General features: G+C 43.8%; 1 protein-coding gene across 1 annotated transcript in view; it reads right to left on the bottom strand.

The window, feature by feature from the left end:
* Positions 1 to 10,920: 10,920 nt before the first annotated feature.
* Positions 10,921 to 24,368, bottom strand: part of LIG3 (DNA ligase 3) — a 52,457-nt gene continuing 39,009 nt past the window's right edge. Inside the window, exons 18-21 of the mRNA XM_073558937.1 lie at positions 18,559 to 18,751; positions 16,351 to 16,442; positions 12,517 to 12,582; positions 10,921 to 11,818 (exon numbers count right to left, since the gene is read on the bottom strand). Of these exons, the coding sequence (XP_073415038.1) occupies positions 11,582 to 11,818; positions 12,517 to 12,582; positions 16,351 to 16,442; positions 18,559 to 18,751 (588 nt within the window). The 3' untranslated portion in view covers positions 10,921 to 11,581. The remainder of the gene's footprint in view (positions 11,819 to 12,516; positions 12,583 to 16,350; positions 16,443 to 18,558; positions 18,752 to 24,368) is intronic.

Raw genomic sequence — 24,368 nt, 5'->3', positions numbered from 1 at the left:
TCATTGATCACTCTAACTGTCAAAAAGTTTTTTCTAATATCTAATCTGTGTCTCCTCCCATTCAGTTTCATCCCATTGCTTCTAGTCTTTCCTTGTGCAATTGAGAATAAAGTTGATCCTTCTACAATGTGACAGCCCTTTAGATATTTGTAGACAGCTATTAAGTCTCCTCTCAGTCTTCTCTTTTGCAAACTAAACATTCCCAAATCCTGCAACCTTTCCTCATAAGACAGGGTTTGCAGACCGGTCACCATTCTGGTCGCTCTTTTCTGAACTTGCTCCAGTTTGTTGATGTCTTTTTTAAAATGTGGTGCCCAAAACTGGACACAATATTCCAGATGAGGTCTGACCAGAGAGGAGTAGAGGGAAATAATGACTTCACGTGATCTAGACTGTATGCTTCTGTTAATACATCCTAGAATTGCATTTGCCTTTTTTGCTGCTGCATCACACTGTTGACTCATATTCAGTCTGTGATCTATTAGTATACCCAAGTCTTTTTCACATGTGCTGTCACTTAGCCCTATTCCTCCCATTCTATATATGCTTTTTTCATTTTTATTGCCCAGATGTAGTACTTTGCATTTCTCCCTGTTAAAAACCATTCTGTTAGTTGCTGCCCACTTCTCCAGTTTATTTAAATCTTTTTGAATCCTCTCACTCTTCTCTAGTATTAGCTATCCCTCCTAGCTTTGTGTCATCAGCAAATTTAATCAGTTTACCCTCAATTCCTTCATCTAAATCGTTGATAAAGATGTTGAACAATACAGGGCCCAGGACAGAGCCCTGTGGTACCCCACTTGAGACATTCTTCCAACTGGATGTGCAGCCATTTACGACCACTCTTTGGGTCCGATCACTAAGCCAGTTATGAATCCACCTAACAGTTGCCTTGTCCATTCCATACTTAGTCATTTTTTCAATAAGGATTGTATGAGAGACTTTGTCAAATGCTTTGCTGAAGTCAAGATATACTATATCTACAGCATTTCCTTGATCCACCCAATCAGTGATACCGTCATAAAAGGAAATTAAGTTAGTCTGACATGACTTATTAGTTACAAACCCATGCTGACTCTGTTTAATCACTTCATTCTTATCCAGGTATTGACATACATGTTGTTTAATAATTTGTTCAAAGATCTTTCCTGGTATAGAAGTCAGACTCACCGGCCTATAGTTACCTGGGTCCACCTTCTTCCCCTTTTTGAAGATAGGAACAACATTTGCTCTTCTCCAGTCTTCTGGCACTTCTCCTGTTCTCCAAGAATTTTCAAAGATTATGGAGAGGGGTTCAAAAATTTCTTCTGCTATCTCCTTCAGTACTCTGGGGTGTAATTCATCTGGACCTGGAGACTTGAATTCATTTAGGTTAGCTAAGTGTTTCCTCACTATCTTTCTGTTTATAGATATCCTGGATTCTTCTATTCCCTTAATAGGACAGTGAATAACAGTTGATGTTACATTTCCTTTCTGAGAGAAAACAGATGCAAAATAGGAATTTAAAAGTTCAGCCTTCTCAACATCCTGTCTTACCATTTCATCATTTTCATCCTGTAAAAATCCTATAGCATCTTTGACTTTTCTTTTACTTTTGACATATCCCCAAAATCCTTTATTATTGTTTTTGACATCTCTTGCAAGCCTCAATTCATTTTCAGCTTTAGCTAATCTGATTTGTGCCCTGCAGGTTCTGCAGACAGCATTATATTCTTCTTTAGATATGCCTCCCTCTTTCCATTTTATAAACATTTTTTTCTTCCTTTTTAGCATGTGCTTATGTTCTGTGTTCATCCATCCTGGTTTCCTTAAATGCTTCCTATTCTTCCCTCTTTTCAGAATTGTTAACAACTGTGCTTTGAGAATTTCATTTTTCAAGATTTCCCATCCCTCCTGGACATTTTTGTCTTTTAGGATATCCAGCCATTGGATCCCTCCAATTCTCTTTCTGAATCCCTTAAAATCTGCCTTTCTGAAATCTAACCTTGACGTCTGAGTCTTCACAGGTCTTCCGCCTCTAGTTATCCAAAATTCTAAAATAGCATGGTCACTACCTCCTAGGGTCCCAGCCACTTTTACCTCCTCAACCATTTCCTCCCTGTTTATAAGGATTAGATCCAAGGTAGCAGTTCCCCTTGTTTTCTCCCTTACCTTTTGGAAGATAAAGTTGTCAGCAAGAGAGGATAAGAATTTCCTTGACCTGTTAGTTTTGCCTGAGAGAGATTCCCAACAAATGTCTGGATAGTTGAAATCTCCCATGACAACTATGTCATATTTTTTGGAGAACTTGGCCATTTGATGCATAAAGAGTTCATCCATATCTTCAGCTTGCACAGGCGGCCTGTAGTAAATGCCTACAATGGTGTCCTTTCCATTGTTCTGTCCTTGTATTCTTACCCAAACAGTTTCCACAGAACTCCCAGTCTCTGAAGCTTCAATCTCTGTGCAGATATACGTGTTTCTAACATACAATGCGACACCCCCTCCTCGTTTATCAAGTCTGTTTCTTGCAAATAAGTTGTATCCTTCTAGTCTAGTATTCCAATCATGTGTATTGTCCCACCAAGTTTCAGTGATTCCAATGACATCATATTTCTTTTCCTGTGTTAGTAGTTCCAATTCTCCTTGTTTGTTGCCCATGCTTTGTGCATTAGTATAGAAGCATTTTAGTTTGTGATTGGTTTCTCTTTCTCCAATATTTTTATTAATTAGATTCTTTCGTCTTTGTTCTTCCTTTCCACTTCTAATAGCAGAGTTCTCAATAGCATTTGTCAGGTGTATGGCTTTTTCTGGTCTTTTGCTTCCCTTCCCATGTTGTTCTAGTTTAAAGCTCTCCTTACAAGTGTAGCAAGGCGACTTCCAAATACATGCTTTCCAGTCTTCGTAAGGTGCACCCCATCTCTAGCAAGTAGTCCATCGTATAAGTAGTTCACTCCGTGATCCAGAAATCCAAATCGTTGCTGACGGCACCATCGACGTAGCCAGTTGTTCACCTGCAGAATCTTATTCCACCTCCTTGTTCCATGGCCATCCACTGGGAGGATGGAAGAGAAGACCACCTGTGCTCCCAGTTCTTTCACTTTCTTGCCTAAGTCTTCAAAGTCTCTGCAGATGGTTTCCAGGTCGTTTCTTGCGGTGTCATTTGTCCCCACATGTAGTAGCAGGAATGGGTAGTCATCTGTAGGTCTGAAGAGTCCTGCTATCCTGTCAGACACATCTTTATTTTTTGCACCTGGAAGACAGCACATTTCTCTTGAAGTTATATCCGGTCTGCAGATAGCGGCCTCTGTTCCTCTCAACAGGGAATCCCCCATGACCACCACTCTCCGTTTCTTCTTCACAACATTTTTCTTTCTCCATCCAGGAGGACTCTGAAGGCGTACAAGGTTGCTGTTTGTGGGCAAAGTCTTATCCTGATGTATTTCTTCATCGTTTTCCTGCGTGAGAGCCTGGTACTGGTTTCTGAGCAGTATGGGTGCTGACTGCCTCCTGATCCTCCTGCTTCTCTGGGTCACATGTCTCCATTCCTCTGTTTCTTCAGGTGCACTTCGAATTTCTTCTCTTTCTGTAACATGAAATGATAATTCTGCTCTGTCCAAGAACTCTTCACCTTCCTTAATGATCTTCAACGTAGCTAACCTCTCTTCGAGATTTTGCAACTTTTCCTCCAACAGGGACACAAGCTTGCATTTGTGGCATGTGAAGTTTGGCTTTTCCACTGGTAAATCTGTGAACATGTAGCAAGAAATGCAGCTCACCAAATGGCTCCTGGCCTCTTCCATCTTGAGATTTCTTAAAAACGGTGAAAGATGAGCCAAAATTTCCAATTTCCTCTTTTCAGCTGCAACGGCCAAAACCCAGTGATCGTTGAGCTCGCGGAGACTCTTCACTTATCCCAGAAGGCACTGGGAATATGCAAATGATCTCCTCAAGACTCTTCCCCTGGTTTGCTGTTTTTATTATTTTTTTTGGGGTGAGTGGGAGGGAACGCTGGACAATTCCTTGCATTTGTATAACACTACTAACAGCTAAATCAAATGGTCATTACTCCATGCTAATTCTCTTGGATCTCTCTGCAGCATTCGACACTGTGGATCATCAGCTCCTCCTCACTATGCTCCGCTTCATTGGCCTCAAGGACACAGTTCTCTCCTGGTTCTCCTCCTATCTCTCTGACCGCTCCTTTACTGTATCTTTTGCCTGTTCCTCCTCCTCTCACCTTCCCCTTACTGTTGGGGTCCCTCAAGGATCAGTCCTAGGCCCCCTCCTCTTCATACACTGCCCCTATTGGTCAAATAATCAGTAGATTTGGTTTCCAGTACCATCTCTATGCTGATGACACCCAATTACACGCTTCTTCTCCTGACATCACGCCAGCCTTTCTAGAAAACACCGGCGATTGTCTAAACGCTGTGTCTAACATCATGTCCTCACTATATCTGAAACTGAACCTGTCAAAGACTGAACTCCTTGTGTTTCCTCCCTCTTCTAATGTACCTATACCCGACATTGCCATTTCTGTGTGTGGTTCCACTATTAATCCCCAGCAACAGGCCCGCTGTCTTGGGGTCATACTTGACTCCGGATATGGGGGGGGCAAAGGAAAGCTCGATCACTTGCTCGCTCTTGTTATCTGCACCTAAAAAACATTTCTAGAATTCGACCTTTTCTTACTTTTGACTCCGCAAAAACTCTTACTATTTCTCTTATTCATTCTCGTCTCGACTATTGTAACTCTCTTCTAATCGGTCTCCCTCTTACCAAACTCTCCCCTCTCTAATCTGTCTTGAATGCTGCAGCGAGGATCATATTCCTCACCAATTGTTACATCGATGCCTCTACCTTGTGCCAGTCATTACACTGGCTACCCATCCACTCCAGAATCCAGTACAAACTTATTATCCTCACCCACAAAGCCCTCCATGGCTCAGCACCACCCTACATCTCCTCCCTTGTTTCAGTATACCACCCTACCCACGCCCTCCGTTCTGCTGATGTCCTGAGTTTAGCATCCTCAATAATGAGAACCTCCCACTCCTGTCTCCAAGACTTTACACGTGCTGCGCCAATTCTTTGGAATGCACTTCCCAGGTCAATACGATTAGTCCCCAATCCCCACAATTTTAAGCGTGCCCTGAAAATGCATTTATTCAGACTGGCCTACCGGCTCAACAAATTAACCTAATCTATCCCTGTGTGACACAGCCAAAAGTTTTACCATAACCAGATTTCCCACATCATGTTCCCACATGCTTTATGCATCCATTAGCCCTCTGTGTCTGTACGGTTACACACTTAACATTATGGCTGGTCCATACAATTAGGGCAATTGTTACCACCCACCTTTCGTGTCTACCTCCTTCCTCATAGATTGTAAGCTTGCGAGCAGGGCCCTCATTCCTCTTGGTATCTATTATGATCCATGTCATTATTGTTATGCTGTAATGTCTATCGTCTGTACAAAGAAGGAAAAACACCGTGAGCACAACTTAAGTAATGGTGCTAAAGGTTAGGTTCCCAAACCAAGTAGTTATAAGTTATAAACCTAGCACTCAACTTTAGGATATTCAAAAGAATATTTATTGTAGTACGTAAAAAAATGTTTTGGTCAAATTTTGACCTTCAGTTACATATTGTACCAAATACATGGTAATAGGTCAGGGGTACGGAATCTTTTTTCTGCCATGGGCCATTTGGATATTTATACCATCCTTCGGGGGCCATACAAACCCCGCCCACAAAGTACATCCTGACTCAGAAATTGGCATTAGGACGTAATCTTTCATTGCTTGCCCTTCAGTGTTCAGTAGTGAACACTGTGTGTGTGTGTGCGCTAACAGCAAGAAGAAATTAATGAGCTTGTGGCAATCAAAATACAGCTCCCTGCCCAAGAATGCGGTCCCTGAGAATCTGCTCGGGGGCCTGATAAAAGGTCATCGAGGGCCGTAAATGGCCCTGGGGCCTGAGGCTCCCCACCCCTGTAATAGGTAATAAACCTATTGTGAAGAAGATTCATGTGCTCTTAATTGGGGTGGTTCGTCCCACTGCCTGTTGTAGTATGCTTATAGAAGCCAGTAGATGGGGCAAAATATGCGCGTATGCTGTTCACTGGGGAGATCCATCCCACAGTCTTGTGTTAGCCAGTAGCTGGGGCAGGACGTGACTCCAGACACAGTATCCACTGCATGGATTCTATAAGCATACAACAGGCAGTGGGACAGACCACCCCAATTAAGAGCACATGAATCTTCACAATAGGTTTATTACCTATTACCACGTATTTGGTACAGAACTGAAGGTCAAAATTTGACCGAAACTTTTTTTTACGTACTAGAATAGATATTCTTCTGAATATCCTAAAGTTGAGTGCTAGGTTTATAACTTATATGGTCTGTATAAGTCCCCTCTGAAATGTAAAGTGCTGCGGAATATGTCGGCGCTATAGAAATAAAATGTATTATTATTAACACTGTTCTCCGTATCAGATGAATCATCTCTTTATGGGCCTTGCTTTACACAAGATCAGTCATGCTGAAATAATTAAAGGGACACTGAACAGTCATTCTGTGCTGCCAAAGTACAGGCTCACGGTGCTTCACGGAGGAGTCAGTCATTTTCTTCACCCTTCTCTGGCACTATGAAGCCAGAGCTGTGAATCAAAGAGGGAAGTGCAGATAAAGGGACAATAAGCAGGTGGGAAGGTGTATAGAAATGATGGGCCCCGCCATGAAGCACTGAGCAGCAGAATTTCAGTTCTTCAATGAAAGAAGTGAAACTCATATTATATAGAGTCATTACAGAGTGATCTATTTCAAGTGTTTATTTAGGTTAATGATTATGGCTTACAGCCAATGAAAACCCAAAAGAATACTTTATAACCCCAGCTTGAAAAATTATTTCAAAATCCAAAATGTTGGCCTACTGAAATGTATGTTCAGTAAATGCACTCAGTACTTGGCCGGGGCTCCTTTGGCATCAATTACTGCATCAATTTGGAATTGCATGGAGGCGATCAGCCTTTGGCACTGCTGAGTTGTTATGGAAGCCCAGGTTGCTTCAATAGCAGCTTTCAGCTCGTCTGCATTGTTGGGTCTGGTGTCTCATCTTCCTCTTGACAATACTCCATAGATTCTCTTTGGTGTTAAGGTCAGGAGAGTTTGTTGGCCAATCAAGCACAGTGATACCTTTGTTTTTACACCAGGTATTGGTACTTTTGGCAGTGTGGACAGGTGCCAAGTCCTGCTGGAGAATGAAATTTCCATCTCCGAAAAGCTTGTCGGCAGAGGGAAGCAAGAAGAGCTCTAAAATTTCTTGGTAGACTGCTGCGCTGACTTTAGTCTTGATAAAACAGTGGACCTATACCAGCAGATGACATGGCTCCCCAAACCATCACTGATTGTGGAAACTTCACACTAGACCTCAAACGGCTTGGATTGTGTGCCTCTAAACTCTTCCTCCAGACTCTGGGACCTGGATTTCCAAATTAAATGCAAAATTTACTTTCATCTGAAAGCAACACCTTGGACCACTGAGCAACAGTCCAGTTCTTTTTCTCCTTGGCCCAGGTAAGATGCTTCTGGCGTGGTCTGTTGGTCATGAGTGGCTTGACACAAGGAATGTGACATGTGTAGCCCATGTCCTGGATACGTCTGTATGTGGTGGCTCTTGAAGCAATGACTCCAGCAGCAGTCCACTCCTTGTGAATCTCCCTGAAATTTCTGAATGAGCTTTTCTTAACAATTCTTTCAAGGCTGCAGTTATCCAGGTTGCTTGTGCACCTTTTTCTACCACTCAACTTTCTATTACTATGCTTGGATATAGCACTCCGTGAACAGCCAGCTTCTTTAGCAATGACCTTTTGTGGCTTAGGCTATGTGCACACGCTGCGGATTCACCCGCAGATTTGTATCTGCGGATCCGCAGGTAAAACCGCAGCTAAAATGACCTGCGGTTTTCCCTGCGGATTGGCCAGCGGTTTGACACCTGGACAATGGAATAGGTGGCAAACCGCAGCGGAATCCACAGAAAGAATTGACATGTCTTTTTTTTTTACATTCGTTTATTAAACCATAAGCAGTTGTACAGTACACACATTTAGTACAAGATGTTAAGCTTGATACAAAATATATATGTTCAAATAGCATGTAGACGTGAGACATAATGTGTGCATCAATTGTGTGTAAATAAAGCAGATATAATATCAATTAAATCACAGTAGTATTGTGTTAATGCACCAGTAGTAAAACCTGCCTGGCTTCTAAACCTACCTACATCTACCAAAACATAAAACTATTCCGCAGCCGACTTCTATATAATGAGCAGTTTACTGTGCGATATCTCCGCCCTGTAAAGTAAAGTGAGGTGAGAGGAGTTCCACCGCTCCCAAATCTTTTTGAATTTACCCGGGCACCCTCTCTTTTGGTATGTTAATTCTTTCTTCGGATTCAAAACCGCAGCTTTTCCGCAGTTGAAAATCTGCAGCATGTGCACAGCAGATTGTAAATCACATAGACTTACATGCTACTGTACACTGTCTGCAGAACTGCTGCTGATCCACAGAGGCCTAATCCGCAGCGTGTGCACATAGCCTTACCCTCCTTGTGGAGTGTGTCAGTGACTGCCTTCTGGACATCTGTGAAGTCAGCAGTCTTCCCCATGATTGTGAAGCCTACTGAAACAGACTAAGGGACCTTTTTAAATGTTTAGGAAGCCTTTACAGGTGTATTTTGTTTATTACTCTAATTTACACAGATAATGACTTTTGGTTTTCATTGGCTGTAAGCCATAATCATCAACATTAGCAGAAATAAACTCTAGAAATAGATCACTCTGTTTGTAATGACTCTATAATATACGAGTTTCACTATTTGTACTGAACTGAAATAAATTAACTTTTTGATGATATTCTAAGGCTGGTTTCACATTAGCGCATTTTCATCGCGCCAAAATCAAACTTTTCGGATTTTGGCGCGCACGGCGCACCGTCAAAAGTGCGCAGCGCAGGTCAAAGCGCAACTAGCGCACGGCCTGCGCACGATCTGCGCACCCTATGCTAAAGATAGGGTGCGCCGATCGCAGGCGCCGCTGTCCGCTAGTAGGCGGCGCTACAAGCAAGGGGTGGGCACGCCGGGCAGAGAGCCGGCTCGGGGGCGGAGCTACCCCCGGCCGTGCGCGCGCTGAAAATGCGCTAATGTGAAACCAGCCTAATTTAGTGAGAAGCACCTGTATATGTTAGCTTGAGCAGTCACTCTGTGCTGATAAAAGTCTCTTTAAAGGCCTTTTCCAATGTGTTCTCACAAAGCTATGCTCTAGCATTAACATTACAATTCAGAAGTAATAACCTACCAAACTCTACAAAACAGCTCCATTTCTTCCCCACCAAATTGTACAGTATTCACCAAGTAGTGTTCTCCAGGTATATAAGAAACCCAGAATTATCCACAACACTCACAAATAGTGAACCAGGTTTTTATTACTTTAGGGAACACGTCACCTCTATAGAAACTGATGGAAGGGTGGATAGGCAAAGTTTACCTGCCAACACTCGCTGGTCATGCTAGTAACTTTTCATTCCCAAGCTGTTGGACCTCGTAAATGTTTCGACTTAATAACAGCGCTCATTTACTTGGCCATTTAATACACTGTATGTTACACTGGCCAATGTTAAACAGTATGTACGAAGCTCCCTCTAGTGGTGGCTATTCCATGCAACAGCTAGCCAAATAACCAACGATTCTGTGTCCTACCAAGGAGTGTACTCCTACAGACACGGGAAACTGAAGCGATTATCTTGTAAGCAGAAAGCATGATCAACCTCCCCAGCTGAACAAACAACTGCCGCACGCAATAAAGCCTTCTCTTCCCAGACAATCCCCATGCACACTTGTCTGAGTGAGCAAGTTGTAATGGGGAGAGAGGAATAAATAATCAAGCAAGTCAAGGCAGTTGACCCTTGTACACACAAGTTCATCAGGCGATCCCAGCAAGCACGATGGGAATGTTTGAGTCTACTTTGTATACAACATCTTACAACAAGCCAGTAACAGAAAAACAGAGGATGATGATTATGATGAGAGTATCAGGTGACCTCTGTGGTGGCTGATGAGCAGCAGCCTTCACCAGAGAGGACTGTTCAGTACAGTGAAGTCTACGTCTGGTAGGCGGCCACCCTCATGTGCCGCAATGTCACGCATAGGTAGGTACAGACCTGACAACACTGGTCAGGAAGGCAAGTACGGTATGTTTTTTTTTTTCTTATGTCCAAGTAGTGGCATTGGCTTGATTGCGCAAATTGCAAAGCCAGATCCCAGTAGATAGAGTTTCTAAGCTACAACGAAGTCTCTGCATGACAACAGACTATGTAACCAGAAGCGCTGCTAATAGCATATTAAAAGGTTTTTTTCTCTTGCCAGTTCCAAAGCATGTACCACAGGTTGAGGAATACTGTCTGACCAGGAGTGGTCAATTAATTTTCGTAAGGAGCCATATGAGACACAGTAACTTATGGAGGGAGGACCAAACCAATAGGGTGAAATTAATTGTGGGCAAAAGAAATATATTAATTATAGAACTTAATATTGAGCAGACGTATGCTGACATCCCCCTATCTACAATGTGAGCACCCCACATAGCCTGTTATATACATACCAATATCCCATGCACCCCCCCCTCCCCCCAAAAAAAAACCCAAAACACTCACCTCACTCTCTTCGCTCCCCTGGTGCACCGAGTCTCATCAGAAGTGCAATGAAATTAAGTCATCGAGTCTGCTGTCTCACGCGCTGTGTGGTGGAAGATGTGCCGCAGCCCCCTCCTCCACCTGAGGATGCAGATAGCAGTGACAGCAGGCGGGGATGGGTAAGGCCATGGTGCGGCCTGTTTCAACGGTGATGGCGCTTTTGTCAGTGAAGGAGACATGCATCTGAAAATCGTTGGTCTTTAATACATCCATTTATATATGCTCTACCACACCACATCACTCTGTAGGCGTTACCTGTACAGCTAGTAAAATGGCACATATAAAACAGATGTCTACTCCAGTGTCCAGAACAGCAGAGTGTTCAGGTGGCTTATTCAGTTTAGGCACCCCACGTTGTAGGAACAGTGTGCCAACGCAACCACATTAAAAGTTTACTTAGTGCCTTTTCCCCGTGTTCAGAACATTCACTTCCAGACACATGATTATATAAAAGCAATAGTGTTCCCACTCATCTATTTACACCGAAAAATAAATGTGTTTTTGGGGAACTCAATATAAAGCTACATTACTGGGGAAAATGCCACACACATTTATACTCTGAAGAATGGTGCTGTAGCCAGACGGGATGTTCTTACCCAAGACAATTTGGGTACATAATGCTGTGGATCTCGAAGGAGAAGTTCCAGATCTGAGCACACTGCAAAATTGTAGTTATGAAGGTGCAAGGAAACCTTATTTTCTAGAGAAGATGGCACTCTCATCACCGGGTGCATTCAGTACACTAAGTCTCAGACTGGTTATCAGGAGTACTACTTTAACATGGTCTGTAAACATCAGGGTGTAAAAATGCCCAAAAGGGTCATCTTGGCGAATGAGCATTCATTAGCATGGCGCCACAAGTCTACGACGTCGGACACATTCCCATATCCAGCGCGGTGTGACACGCTTTGCATCGTCAGCACATTCGGAAACATCACCCATCACATGTGTAGCTGAAGGAATATCAAATTCTGGGACAAGATCACCATCATAAGCAAGGAAGTACCGGCGCAGTTTCGGAAACTCCTCCAGGGACGATGGGAGAAAAAGCTTCACGCCAGTGAAAATATCTAGAAGAGTCTAAATAAAAAAAAAATACCATTTTATGAGTGAGAATTCTGTACAAAAGGAATAGAATTAGCAATCTCTGAACTAGACGGTGCAAATACATACATACTAAGAAACATGCCAATAGCAGTCAATGAAGAACTTGAGTTATTGGTTATATATTTGGGCAAAAGTTTAAGATCCTGGGTGACTGGAACAGGGCTGCTATTACTGTATCTACCAGTCCTTCCAAAATTTCCCTGGTAAAGGAGCCCTGGAGGAACACTTTTGGACATCGATATACAAGTCCGGTGAGGTTGTTCCCATTTCTGCATCCCCATATGATGTAGCAGGTCCTAAATTTATATAGATACACCAGGTTTAACCTCTGACTTTTGCTTTATTGGGTGTCAATAAGTCATGATAGTTGGTATATGGTGCATGCTACAACTCCCAATTTATTACTTTTTTGCAACTCAGGTGCCTATGCATCAATTTCTGTGTTTGTCACACTGCTTAGTTCAGGTTCTTGAGACCTTTTTAATGATCAATTAAAAGGTTAAGTTTTAAATGGCTACTTTTTGCTAAATAATATTTCACATACACTGGCAGTCCACTTTGAGACAAATTTACTGGAAATTTTGTTCATTTATTGGTTTTAATCCACCATTTCCTTTCCTATAGTCTTCCACATGTTCACTTTCATGAGTAGAAGACTGACTGATACTTACTTTAGAAGTGGTTGTAGATTGCGCCACATTGTGTCCATTGCTTTGGTTAGAATTTACTATTTTAGCCTGCGGATACAAATACGTTTTTTAAAAAAAACAGACACAGCCATAGAAGGGCAATGGCCACAAATAGGTGGACAGTTGAACAATGCATATTTATTTCAGTGGCCATGGTTTTTAATCAAGAGTAGTGATGAGCGACCGTGCCGAATACGCTAATACAGGGTTCCCCAACTCCAGTCGTCAAGGCCCACCAACAGATCAGGTTTTCAGGATTTCCCTTATATTGTACAGGTGATGCAATTATCACCTGAGCAATACTAAGGAAATCCTGAAAACATGACCTGTTGGTGGGCCTTGACGACTGGAGTTGGGGAACCCTGCTCTAATACTATGGTCGAGTTGCCGCACCTGCATGTCCTCGCGGCTGTATCTGCGACACATGCAGGGACTGTCGGATCATAAGATCCTTTACCAGTTATTGGAATCATGGTCATAGTTTTATTCCCAGATCAGTTGCATTTCTTTTCCATATCCAAAATATATAAATGAAATATAATGAAACAGAAATGGTAATAAAAAGCATACAATTTTACACAACAGTAGAAAAGCGCTACAGTACTAATGTACTTGGCCATGAGATGTCCTGTTTAGGCGAATAGAACAGGACAGCGGTAGCAGAGCAGCATCCAACAAGGGAGAAACGTATGGCTGCTGCAGCAAAACCACCAGTGAAGGGGAGCATGGAATTTTTTTTTTTTTTGCAACAAACTCAAACTTTAAATTATAATAAAGAAAAAAAAAAAAAGAAAATAATACACAGTCATTAAGTGCAAAGTATTAATAAAGTAAAAAATACAAAAAAGAAAAAAAATGTAAGACTTAAATAAAACATTAGAATTATATGGGATGAACTAGGGACTGTTAAGACAAGATTACAATGAAGGTATTGTCAGGAAAATGAATGGGGGAACACCATGGTGACCATGGGATTAAAAGAGTGTCAATGGCAACATCTCTGATAGTTACGGTATATGTGAAACTCTGACGACTATTTGTCGAGATGCTAGGAGGATTCTGGCAACAGGTAGGATGTACGGAGCCATTTAAGAGAAAAAAAAAATTGTATATTTAAAGATTCATCACCCAAAAGACATGGTGATATGGGATTGTAGTGTGGGACATCATCAATTAGGGCAGTAATATCTGGCAAGAAGGAGGATAACATTGGGCAGGTGCACCAGGTATGATGTAAGGTGCCACTCAATCAACAGCCCCTACAGCAGGGTTCCCCAACTCCAGTCCTCAAGGCCCACCAACAGGTCATGTTTTCACGATTTCCTTAGTATTGCTCAGGTGATAAGTACATCACCTGTGCAATACAAAGGAAATCCTGAAAACATGACCTGTTGGTGTGCCTTGAGGACTGGAGTTGGGGAACCCTGCCCTACAGCACAGATAAGTAACCTGGGCAGATTGCATGCAAGACAATGGGAATGTAACAAGAATTTGCCAAAAAGAAGAACAAACAAAAACGTGCAAACTCGAATAAAATTCGGACTTTGGAGATGGTATAGCGATCTAGAGTGAGAGCAGGTCATGCATTGGTTATGGATAAGAAAGTCATGCAGTTTCTGTGAATGCCTCCAAAAGCAAACTCCTCCTTCACTTTAAAGGGGTTGTCCACTACTCTGCTAACTCCCATTTTGGACCTTACTGCCTTTTCTAAATTGTCCACCTCCTCCAGGGGGAAGCAGTAACCCGAGCCACTTTCTGATGAGGAAGAATCCGAAGTATCCCGCAGAACTCCCTCGCCAGATGACATTGATGGTGAAGGAGATACTTCGGCCCGATCACTCCTTGATGTCTCCCCTGAATGGGACTGGACGCCTATTGAGTTTTCCACCTCAGCTCTGATGAGAGTTCCCAGGGTGGTAGAATAAACAGGGGTGTTGTTAGCCACCGTGCCATTGATACACGGCTGGGAGACAGAGAAAGAGACAGCGCCCTGCCGCCGCTGATTGGCCCAGGCTTGGAAACTCTTTCTTCATCTGTGATGCCGCCATACAAGGACAGGAAACCACTGATGCGGAGAGAGGAGCCACCCTTTTTATCTTAAAGGTTCCCTGTCCTTGAAGGGCGGATCCCCTCTCTCGTTGGTGCTGTCACGGGTGATTGGAAAAGAATAGCTTCCAACTGGCATTTAGTGTCCTTTGTAGCTTCATACAAACAAAAAAAAAAAAAAAAAAAAAAAAAAAAAAAAAAAAAAAAAGGAGGGGCACCTCTGGTGTGCCACTGCCAGCTATTTACCTTGTCTTCTAAATTAGTCTAGCACTTATTTCTCTTATGAGAATTGATAAACAATCTTTTCTCTAAAGCGCCCGTTACACACTGCGATATCGCTAGCAATATCACTGTAAAGTCACCGATTTTGTGACGTAGCAGCGATATTGCTAGCGATATCGCTGCATGTGATACTTACCTCCGACGCTGGTTATCGCTGATCGCGCGAGAAGCTCCTGGATCATTTATGTGGAGCCGGGCGGGAGGACGCAGGATCGCCGCGTCTGACAGGTAAGTAGTGACCCCCGTCCCCAGCGATGTCGCTGGCGAGATCTGCCTGTGTGGCAGCTCACTAGCGACCACCTAGCGAGGCACCAGCGATCCTGACCGCGTCATATCGCTGGTCGGGATCACTGGTGCATCACTAGGTGTAACGGTACCCTAAAGCTACTGCTTATGTTACCCATATCCATCTGGGATTACTATATGTAACTGTATAATGGTGACAGTATGTAGACAGCGCTTCTACAAGTCTGACGCCTCATGGTAGAATTGTTCAGAAGTTAATCATTAAGGAGGACATATCACCAGGTCAGTTTTTGATCTTTGTTTCATTCCTGCTGTTCCCCTGGGTAATCAGAATATTTTTTTAAATCTGCAATTATTTAGTGCTATTTTTTAAGGTCTTTACCTTTTTTAAAGGTCTTTAGTTTATTCCCACTGCTCAGGGGAGCCACGTTTGACCTGGTGACAGGTCTTCTTTAAGATGCCAGATAAAAGGGGTGGATGGCCACCCCATTAGATATAATTCAGAAAAAAAACCTATACTGTGGTCTGATTAGGTACATAAGACCTATCTACCATAGAACAGAGGAACTAGCGTACTGGTTTTTTGTCAGAGTCCAATCAATTATTGTGTAATAACTGTGTAGGCGAGAAGCAGGAGTAGCCTATAAGGGTCTTGTTATGCTCCCTTTGTACAAGTTAAAGAACATTTTTTGTAATGTGCATTTATAGTGCATTTGAGCACTTGTGTGTCAAGGGGGCTTTTTTTTTAAATTAATTTAAATTTGGGAATTTTTCTGTAGAATCAAATGTAATATGTAGCAAGCTCCATAACCAATTACTGTATATACATTTATAAGCTGAACTTTTCAGCACATTTTTTATGCTGAAAAAGCCTTCCTCGGCTTATACTCGAGTGAGGGTCCCACGAGACTGAGGGGGAGTGACAGCAGCAGAGCAGCAGGTCACAGGAGGCAGGAGCCGGCTGCTGCAGCTAAAACCGGTGTCCGCTGTTAAACAGAAATGAATAATCACTGCTCTCCACGCCCTTTTTTTGTGTAACACATCCAATTGTGGGACTTATTATTCTAAAATCTACTGATTAAAATGTAATTTGTTCGTGGGAAAAACACTTTAAAGTCCAACCACTGTGCCGGAAAGGCAAACATTAGAGACATGACAATCTTTCAAAATGAAGGACAATTCAAGATGTAGATATATCCTGCTAAAACTATACAGTTACAGAAATCTGGAATAACTGCTCACCTTTTTACTCTCAGATGGGACAAGAGACACAGGTTTCCTCTTCTGTGCCTTAGGTGGGTCTTCACTTTTCTTTGCCTGTTGAGGCTTAGCACCTTAACACAATAAAATGAAAATTAGAACATTTACACCACAACCACAGCTTACATCTTCATAAAGGATATCCTATTTTTATTTATATAAACATGAGAGGTTACATACAAAATACCAATATCACTTACAGTAAATAAACTAACAATGATTGCCTGGTACAGAGGGAAGAGCACCTTGCCCTTGCAAGCTTACATTCTACAGGATGATGGGAATGGAGTCAGGTCGGGGGGTGATGCAGTGGTTGTGAGCTTTATTAAAGAGATGGATTTTCAGGTTCCGTCTGAAGTATCCGAATGTGGTGGCGGACAGAATTCCAGAGACTAGGGGATACTCGTCAGAAGTCTTTGAGGCCATTGGGTGAGGAGCGAATAAGTGTGGAGAGAACGAGGTCTTGGGAGGACCAGGGATTACATGAGGGAATATACCAGGAGATTAGTTCGGAGACAGATTATGGACGGCTTTGGATACGATGGGGAATTGGGAGACAATGAATGGATTTGCAAAGGGGGAGGGGAGGAGAGCAGGGGAGTAGCGAGATAATTAGTCGGGCAGCAGAGTAAGGCCGGGGTCACACTTGCGAATGCAATGTGAGAATCTTGCTCGAGTCTCTCGTATCAATACCTGACCCAGCCGCCGACGGTTCGGACCGTTCAGCTGCACAGAAATACATGCAGCCCCACACTCCGGTCCCAAGTGCCGGTAGCAGTGCCGGGTATTGATGCGAGAGACTCGTGCAAGTTTCCCACACTGCAGTTGCAAGTGTGACCCAGGCCTTAAGGGCGGACTGGAGGGGTACGAGAATGTTAGAAGGTAGGCCACAGAGGAGGATGTTGCAGTAGTCAAGGCAGGAGTTGATGAGGGCATGAACAATAATTTTAGTAGATTGAGGGTTGAGGAAAGGACGGATTCTAGAAATATGTGTGAACTGGAGGCGACAGGAAGTGGCGATAGCTTGGATGTGCTATTTGAAGGACAAGGCAGAGTCAATGGTTACTCCAAGGCAGTGGATTTCTGGGACAGGGGAAAGTGTGATGTTATTTATTGTGATAGATAGATCAGGAAGGGAAGATGCCTGAGATGGAGGAAAGATAATGAGTTCAGATTTGTCCACAGTGAGCTTCAGGAAGCAAGAGGAGTAGGAGGATATGGCTGATAAGACATTCTGGGATTCTGTACAGCAGAGAGGTGATGTCTGGGCCACAGAGGTAGATCTGAGTCATCAATGTACAGATGGTACTGGAAGCCATAGGACTTTATGAGTTATCCCAGGCCAAGGGTATGGATTAAGAGTAGGGGTCTTAAGACAGTGCCTTAAGGGACTCCAACAAAGGGAGGGCAGGATGAGGAGGAAGTGTGGGATTAGGAGACAATAGATGTATGCTTGGTAAGGTAGGAGGAGATCCAGGATAGGGCAAGGTCTTTGACACCAAAGAAAGGATCAGCAGTAGGAGGCAGGGATCAACTGTGTAGAAGGCAGAGTACAGGTCAAGAAGGAGAAGTATAGAGAATTGTCTGTTAGCTTTGGCTGTAAATATGTAAATAAATTGATGGGTTAGAGGATGGGATAAAAGGGTGGTTGTGAGGTTGGGGAGATGGGATAGGGTGAAGTGCACAACTGGTGAGGTGTGATTTGGAGAGAAAAGACGAGTAAGCTCTCCTTTAGTGATGGAGAAAGAGGTAAGGGAATTGGTCTGGTATACTAAGGGCTTGTGGTGGTCGAACAATAAAGACTTGTCTTGTTTGGTGAATCTTATTTTTGAACTGTGAGGCAAAGTCCTCAGCAGAGATTAGGAAGGGCGGAGGGGCCAGTGGAGGGAGTTAAAAAAGTGTTGAATAACTGTTTAGGGCTCTGGGATAAGGAAGATACAAGGGATGTAATGTAGGCCTGTTTAGCAGAGGTGAGGGCTGATTTGAATGCAAGTGTTGCTTGTTTGAATTCGGTGAAGTCATCTTGCGAATGTGTTTTCTTCCAATGCCGCTCCGCTACCCTGGACAGTTTCCGAAGTCTATTGATTTGTTGCACTCTGCCATGCACGAGAGGGGTGACCAAGTCAGTAGCTGATGCCAGAGGGGCATTGCAAAAAGCAGTGGTGCATCTATAATGTAGGTAAATCTTACTGTTACTCCTTTTGTCTTTCCCGGGTGACTTTGAGGTTGACGTTTTGGGACCCTTCAGTGAGCCACTTGGTGTTGATGGCCTTGAACTTCCTTCATTTTCACGGCTACCGTTTTCAGATGAGCCTTCATCATCTTGAGAAGTTGCGGCAGTAACAAGAAAATCAGATTTCTCCTTAGAGACCCGGTAAAGCTCCTAGAAGGCAGAGGAACACAACTGTCATTACACAGCAACTCAAAGGCATCTCTCGAAAAGTAATGTCTTGAGCAATATCTCAGCCAAGAAAAAAAAAACAAAAACATATAAGCAGTTTAAAAAGGGAAGCCATCAGAAAACTACTTAACTCCTTAACGACCGCTGATACGCCTTTAATTAACAGCGCTGTGGAAAAAGTGTATAGCGCCCCCTAGAGTCGGATTTTCTCCAGGGTCTTCGCTGTTGGGGGTAGCAGAGACCCCAGAGAACATTGTTTGGGTCGGATTTTACCGACCCCGATGTTGCAATCGCCGTTATTAACCGTATAACGGCAACCGCAAAAAAAAAGCAGCGATTTTGCTTTCACTTTCTCTCTCCTCTGATGTGATCGCACATCAGAGGAGAAATAGGGTCCCCGATCCCCCCGGTGGTCCTCGGGCCCTCCTGCCTCCTCCGGTGGGTGCCACCAACTTGGTCCGGGAAGAAAATGGCGGGCGCATGCACAGTGCGCACGCCAAATCTGCCGGCTGTCAGATTCCATTCATTCAATGTACATTTTGATCACTGTGATAAACCCCATCAGTGATCAAAATAAAAAAAAATAGCAAATAACCCCCCTTTTAGTTAGGGAAATATAATGAAAAAGAAAATATATTCATTTTCATTTTTCCATTAGGGTCAGAATTAGGGTTATTATAGCGCAATTTATTCCATGGCGCTTTACATGTGAGGAGGGGTATACGTACAAGTACAGTAATCTTAAACAATACAAGTCACGACTGGTACAGAATAAGAGAGGACCCTGCCCGCGAGGGATCACAATCTACAAGAGATCTTGTGAGGATCAGAGGTTTCGTGCAAGTATTGGGAGACGAGGTCACAGATGTATTGAGGATTCAGGTTGTGGATGGCTTTGTATGTCATGGTTAGGGTTTGAACTGGAGTCTTTGGGTAATGGGGAGCCAGTGCAGGGATTGACAGAGGGGAGAGATCGGGGAATAGTGGGGGGACAGGTGGATTAGTCGGGCAGCAGAGTTTAGAATAGATTGGAGGGGTGCGAGAGTGTTAAAGGGGAGGCCACAGAACAGGAGGTTGCAGTAGTCAAGGCGGGAGATGATGAGGGCATGGACTAAGGTTTTTGCAGATTCTTGGTTGAGGAATGTACGAATCCGTGAAATATTTTTGAGTTGAAGTCGGCAGGAAGTGGAAAGGGCTTGGATATGTGGTATGAAAGAGAACAGTGTCAAGGATAACCCCGAGGCAGCGAGCTTGTGGGACCAGAGAGAGTGGGCAGCCGTTTACGTTAATGGATAGGTCAGTTGGGAGGGTCATGTGAGATGGGGGAAAGATGATTAATTCTGGTTTGTCTATATTAAATTTTAGAAATCTAGAGGAGAAGGATGAAATACCAGACAGACATTGAGGGATTCTGTTTAGTAGGGAGGTGATATCTGGTCCAGAGATGTAGATCTGTGTGTCATCAGCATAGTGGTGATACTGTAAGCCGTGAGATTCTATGAGTTGTCCGAGGCCAAAGGTGTAAATGGAGAAGAGCAGGGGACCTAGGACTGAACCTTGTGGGACTCCGAAGGATAGGGGGCGCGGTGAGGAGGTGGTGTACGAGTGGGAGACGCTGAATGTCCAGTCTGTTAGGTATGATGCAATCCAAGATAGGGCCAAGTCTGTGATACCAAGAGATGAGATTGTCTGTAGTAATAGGGAATGGTCCAGTGTCAAAGGCAGAGGACAGGTCCAGGAGGAGGAGGAGGAGGACAGAGTAGTGTCTCTTGGCCTTGGCAGCTAGTAGGTAATTGGTGACCTTAGTTAGGGCAGTTTCAGTGGAGTGGTGTGGTGTGACCGGAAGCCAGATTGTAATCGGTCAAGGAGGGAGCAGGAAGAGAGGTGGGAGGACAGTTCAAGATGGACGTGTTGTTCCAGTAGTTTTGAGGCATAGGGGAGAAGTGATATAGGGCAATAGCTAGATACAGAGGATGGGTCAAGAGAGGGTTTTTTGAGGATAGGTGTGATTGAGGCATGTTTAAAGCTTGAGGGGAAAATACTAGTTGTTAGTGATAGGTTGAAGAGGTGGGTTACGGTTGGGATGAAGACTGTGGAGAGGTTTGGGATGAAGTGGGATGGGATCGGGTCAAGTGCACAGGTAGTGAGATGTGATCTTGACAGTAGAGTGAAGAGTCGATCTTCTGTAATGGTGAAGAAGTTGGTTTTGGAGGAGGAGGGCAGGGCAGTTAAAAGGAAGGGCACTGGGAGTTGTTGACCAAGACTGTCTCTGATGTTATCAATCTTCTCCTTGAAAAAAGAGGCAAAGTCTTCAGCTGAGATGAGTGGGGAGGGAGGAGGTGGTGGGGGATGGAGGAGAGAATTGAAGGTGTTGAATAACTGTTTAGGGTTGTGAGACAGGGAGGATATGAGAGAGGAGAAGAAGTTTTGTTTTGCTGCAGAGAGTGTGTCCTTGAAAGTAGTAGGGGACTGTTTGAATGCGATAAAGTCCTAATTGGAGTGGGATCTTTTCCATCTCCGCTCAGCAGCCCTGGAAGCCTGCCTCAGTTCTTTGGTCAGACTGGTTGCCAGGGCTGTGTTGATTTTGCGAGCTTTGGTATGTTTGAGAGGGGCAACTGATTCCAAAGCTACAGCTATTGTGGAGTTATATAGAGCGGCAGCGGCATCCGCATTGTGTAGGGAACTTATGTCTGTAAGAGGGAGCAGGGATTCAGACAATGAGTGTAGATCGAGGTGTTGAAGATTTCTGCAAGGGTGGGCAAGTTTTTGAGGTGGGGATTGTGGACCTAAGGAGGAGAGGGAAGAAAATGTAAGTAGGTTGTGTTCAGAGAGAGGAAGAGGTGAGTTAGAGAAGCTAGATTGGGAGCAGAGGCGGGTGAAGAGGTGGTCTAGTGTGTGGCCATCTTTGTGAGTCGCTGCAGAAGACCATTGAGTGAGGCCGAAGGAGGAAGGGAGAGATAGACGTTTAGTGGCAGCTGAGAGGGAAGTGTCAATGGGGATGTTGAAGTCGCCCAGGATGATAGTGGGGATATTAGTGGAAAGGAAATGAAGTAGCCAGGTGGTGAAGTGGTCAAAGAAGGTGGTGGCTGGCCCTGGGGGGCAGTAAATGACAGCTAGTTGGAGGTTGGAGGGGGAGTAGATGCGCACAGAGTGCACCTCGAAGGAAGGGAGGGTAACAGAGGGTGGCAGTGGGACTGGGGTTAAGGTGCAGTTATCTGACAGGAGAAAACCAACTCCTCCACCATGCTTGCTGCTTGGGCAGGGGGTGTGGGAAAGGTGGAATCCACCATACGAGAGTGCAGCAGGAGAGGCTGTATCAGAGTGGGTGAGCCAGGTTTCGGTGATGGCGAGGAAGGAAAGTTTGTTAGTAATAAAAAGATCATTGATGAAGGAAAGTTTGTTGCAGACAGAGCAAGCGTTCCACAGAGCTCCTGTTAGTGGAACTGGGGAAGCTGGGGCCGAGCGATAGTGTATAAGGTTGGAGTGGTTACGGAAAGTTGTCATTGGGCGTGGATGGGAGGTAGAAATGACTGTGGGAATGTGGTGAGGAGGACTAGGATTTGGAGAGATATCGCCGGCAGTGAGGAGGAGCAGAGAGAGTGTTAGCAGGTAGGAGCAGGAGAGGGCATGAGGGGGCTGTGTTTGAAGACAGAGGATTGTATGTTGAGAAACAGATCTGAGCAAGAGGTGAGATGGATTGTAAGGATTGAAGAAGAGATGAACAGTTCCTTGCTTGGTGTAGGGATTAGTGGGGTTATCAGAAAGTGAAGGATTGTAGGGGTCAGAGTGGAAACAAACAAACATTGTTTACAGTGACTCTTTCCAGTTACCTTCTGTTCCCTTCTGGTTCAATTCTGGATTAATTCATATATTCATATCATCTCACACTTTACACACTTCTAGGATACACACTGCAGACTAAAGTCTTGGCAGACTTGTGCTATGCAATATATGTGCTACAAAGTGCATTCAGGTTGGAATTGGGGTTGGAGCTAAAATTGAGGGGTTTCCACTATTTAGGCACATCAGGGGGTCTCCAAATGCGGCATGGCGCCACCATTTATTCCAGCCAATTTTGCGTTCAAAAAGTCAAATGGTGCTCCCTCCCTTCCGAGCCCAGACGTGTGCCCAAACAGTGGTTTACTCCAACATATGGGGCATCAGCATACTCAGGACAAATTGCACACCAACTTTGAGGGTCTAATCTCTCCTGTTACCCTTGGGAAAATAAAAAAATTGGGGGCAAAAGAAAAAAAAAAAAAAAAAAAAAAGATTTAGTTTCACGGCTCTGCGTTATACGGCTCTGCGTTATAAGCGTCTGTGAAGAACTTGGGGGTTCAAAGTGCTCACCACACATCTAGATAAGCTCCTTGGGGGGGGGTCTAGGTTCCACAATGGGGTCACTTGTGGGGGGTTTCTACTGTTTAGGCACATCAGGGGCTCTGCAAACGCAACATGACGCCCGCAGAACATTCCATCAAAAGTCTGCATTCCAAAATGGCGGTCCTTCCCTTCTGAGCTCTCCCATGAGCCCAAACAGTGGTTCCCCCCCCCACATATGGGTTATCAGCATACTCAGGACAAATTGCACAACAACTTTTGTGGTCCAATTTCTCCTGTTAGCCTTGTGAAAATAAAAAATAGCATGCAAAAACTCATTTTTGAGGAAAAAAAATTATTTTTTTATTTTCATTGCTCTTCGTTATAAACTTCTGTGAAGCCCTTGGGGGTTCAAAGTGCTCACCACACATCTAGATAAGTTCCTTAAGGGGTTTAGTTTCCAAAATGGTGTCACTTGTGGGGGTTCTTCACTGTTTAAGTACATCAGGGGCTCTCCAAATGCGACATGGCGTCCAATCTCAATTCCAGTCAATTCTGCACTGAAAAAGTCAAACTGTGCTCCTTCCCTTCTGAGCTCTGCCGTGCGCACAAAATGTGGTTTACCCTCACATATGGGGTATGGGTGTACTCAGGACAAATTGCACAACAACTTTCGTGGTCTAATTTCTCCTGTTACCCTTGTAAAAAAAAAAAATTGGGGGGCAAAACGATCATTTTTGTTGAAAAAAAAATTATTTTTTATTTTCACGGCTCTACATTATAAACTTCTGTGAAGCACTTGTAGATTCAAAGTGCTCACCATACATCTAGATAACTTCCTTAAGGGGGTCTAGTTTTCAAAATGGGGTCACTTGTTGGGGGTTTCCATTGTTTAGGCACATCAGGGGCTCTCCATACGCAACATGGCGTCCGATCTCAATTTCAACCAATTCTGCGTTGAAAAAGTCAAACAGCTCTCCTTCCCTTGCGAGCTCTGCCGTGCGGCCAAAAAGCGGTTTACCCCCACATATGGGGTATCGACGTATTCAGGAGAAATTGCACAACATATTTTGTGGTTCATTTTCTTTTAACACTTGTGAAAATAAAAAAAACATTGGTTCTAAAATAAATTTTTTGCAAAAAAAAAAGTTAAATGTTAATTTTTTCCTTCCACATTGCTTCAGTTCCTGTGAAGCACATAAAGGGTTAATAAACTTCTTGAATGTGGTTTTGAGCACCTTGCGGGGTCCAATTTTTAGAATGGTGTCACTTTTGGGTA

The sequence above is a fragment of the Dendrobates tinctorius genome, unplaced genomic scaffold (genome assembly GCF_039654945.1).
Source record: "Dendrobates tinctorius isolate UK_male_01 unplaced genomic scaffold, ASM3965494v1 ptg000263l, whole genome shotgun sequence".
Taxonomy (NCBI): Eukaryota; Metazoa; Chordata; class Amphibia; order Anura; family Dendrobatidae; genus Dendrobates; species Dendrobates tinctorius.
The sequence above is the reverse complement of the archived record's forward strand: the minus strand, read 5'-3'. Positions and strand labels throughout refer to the sequence as shown.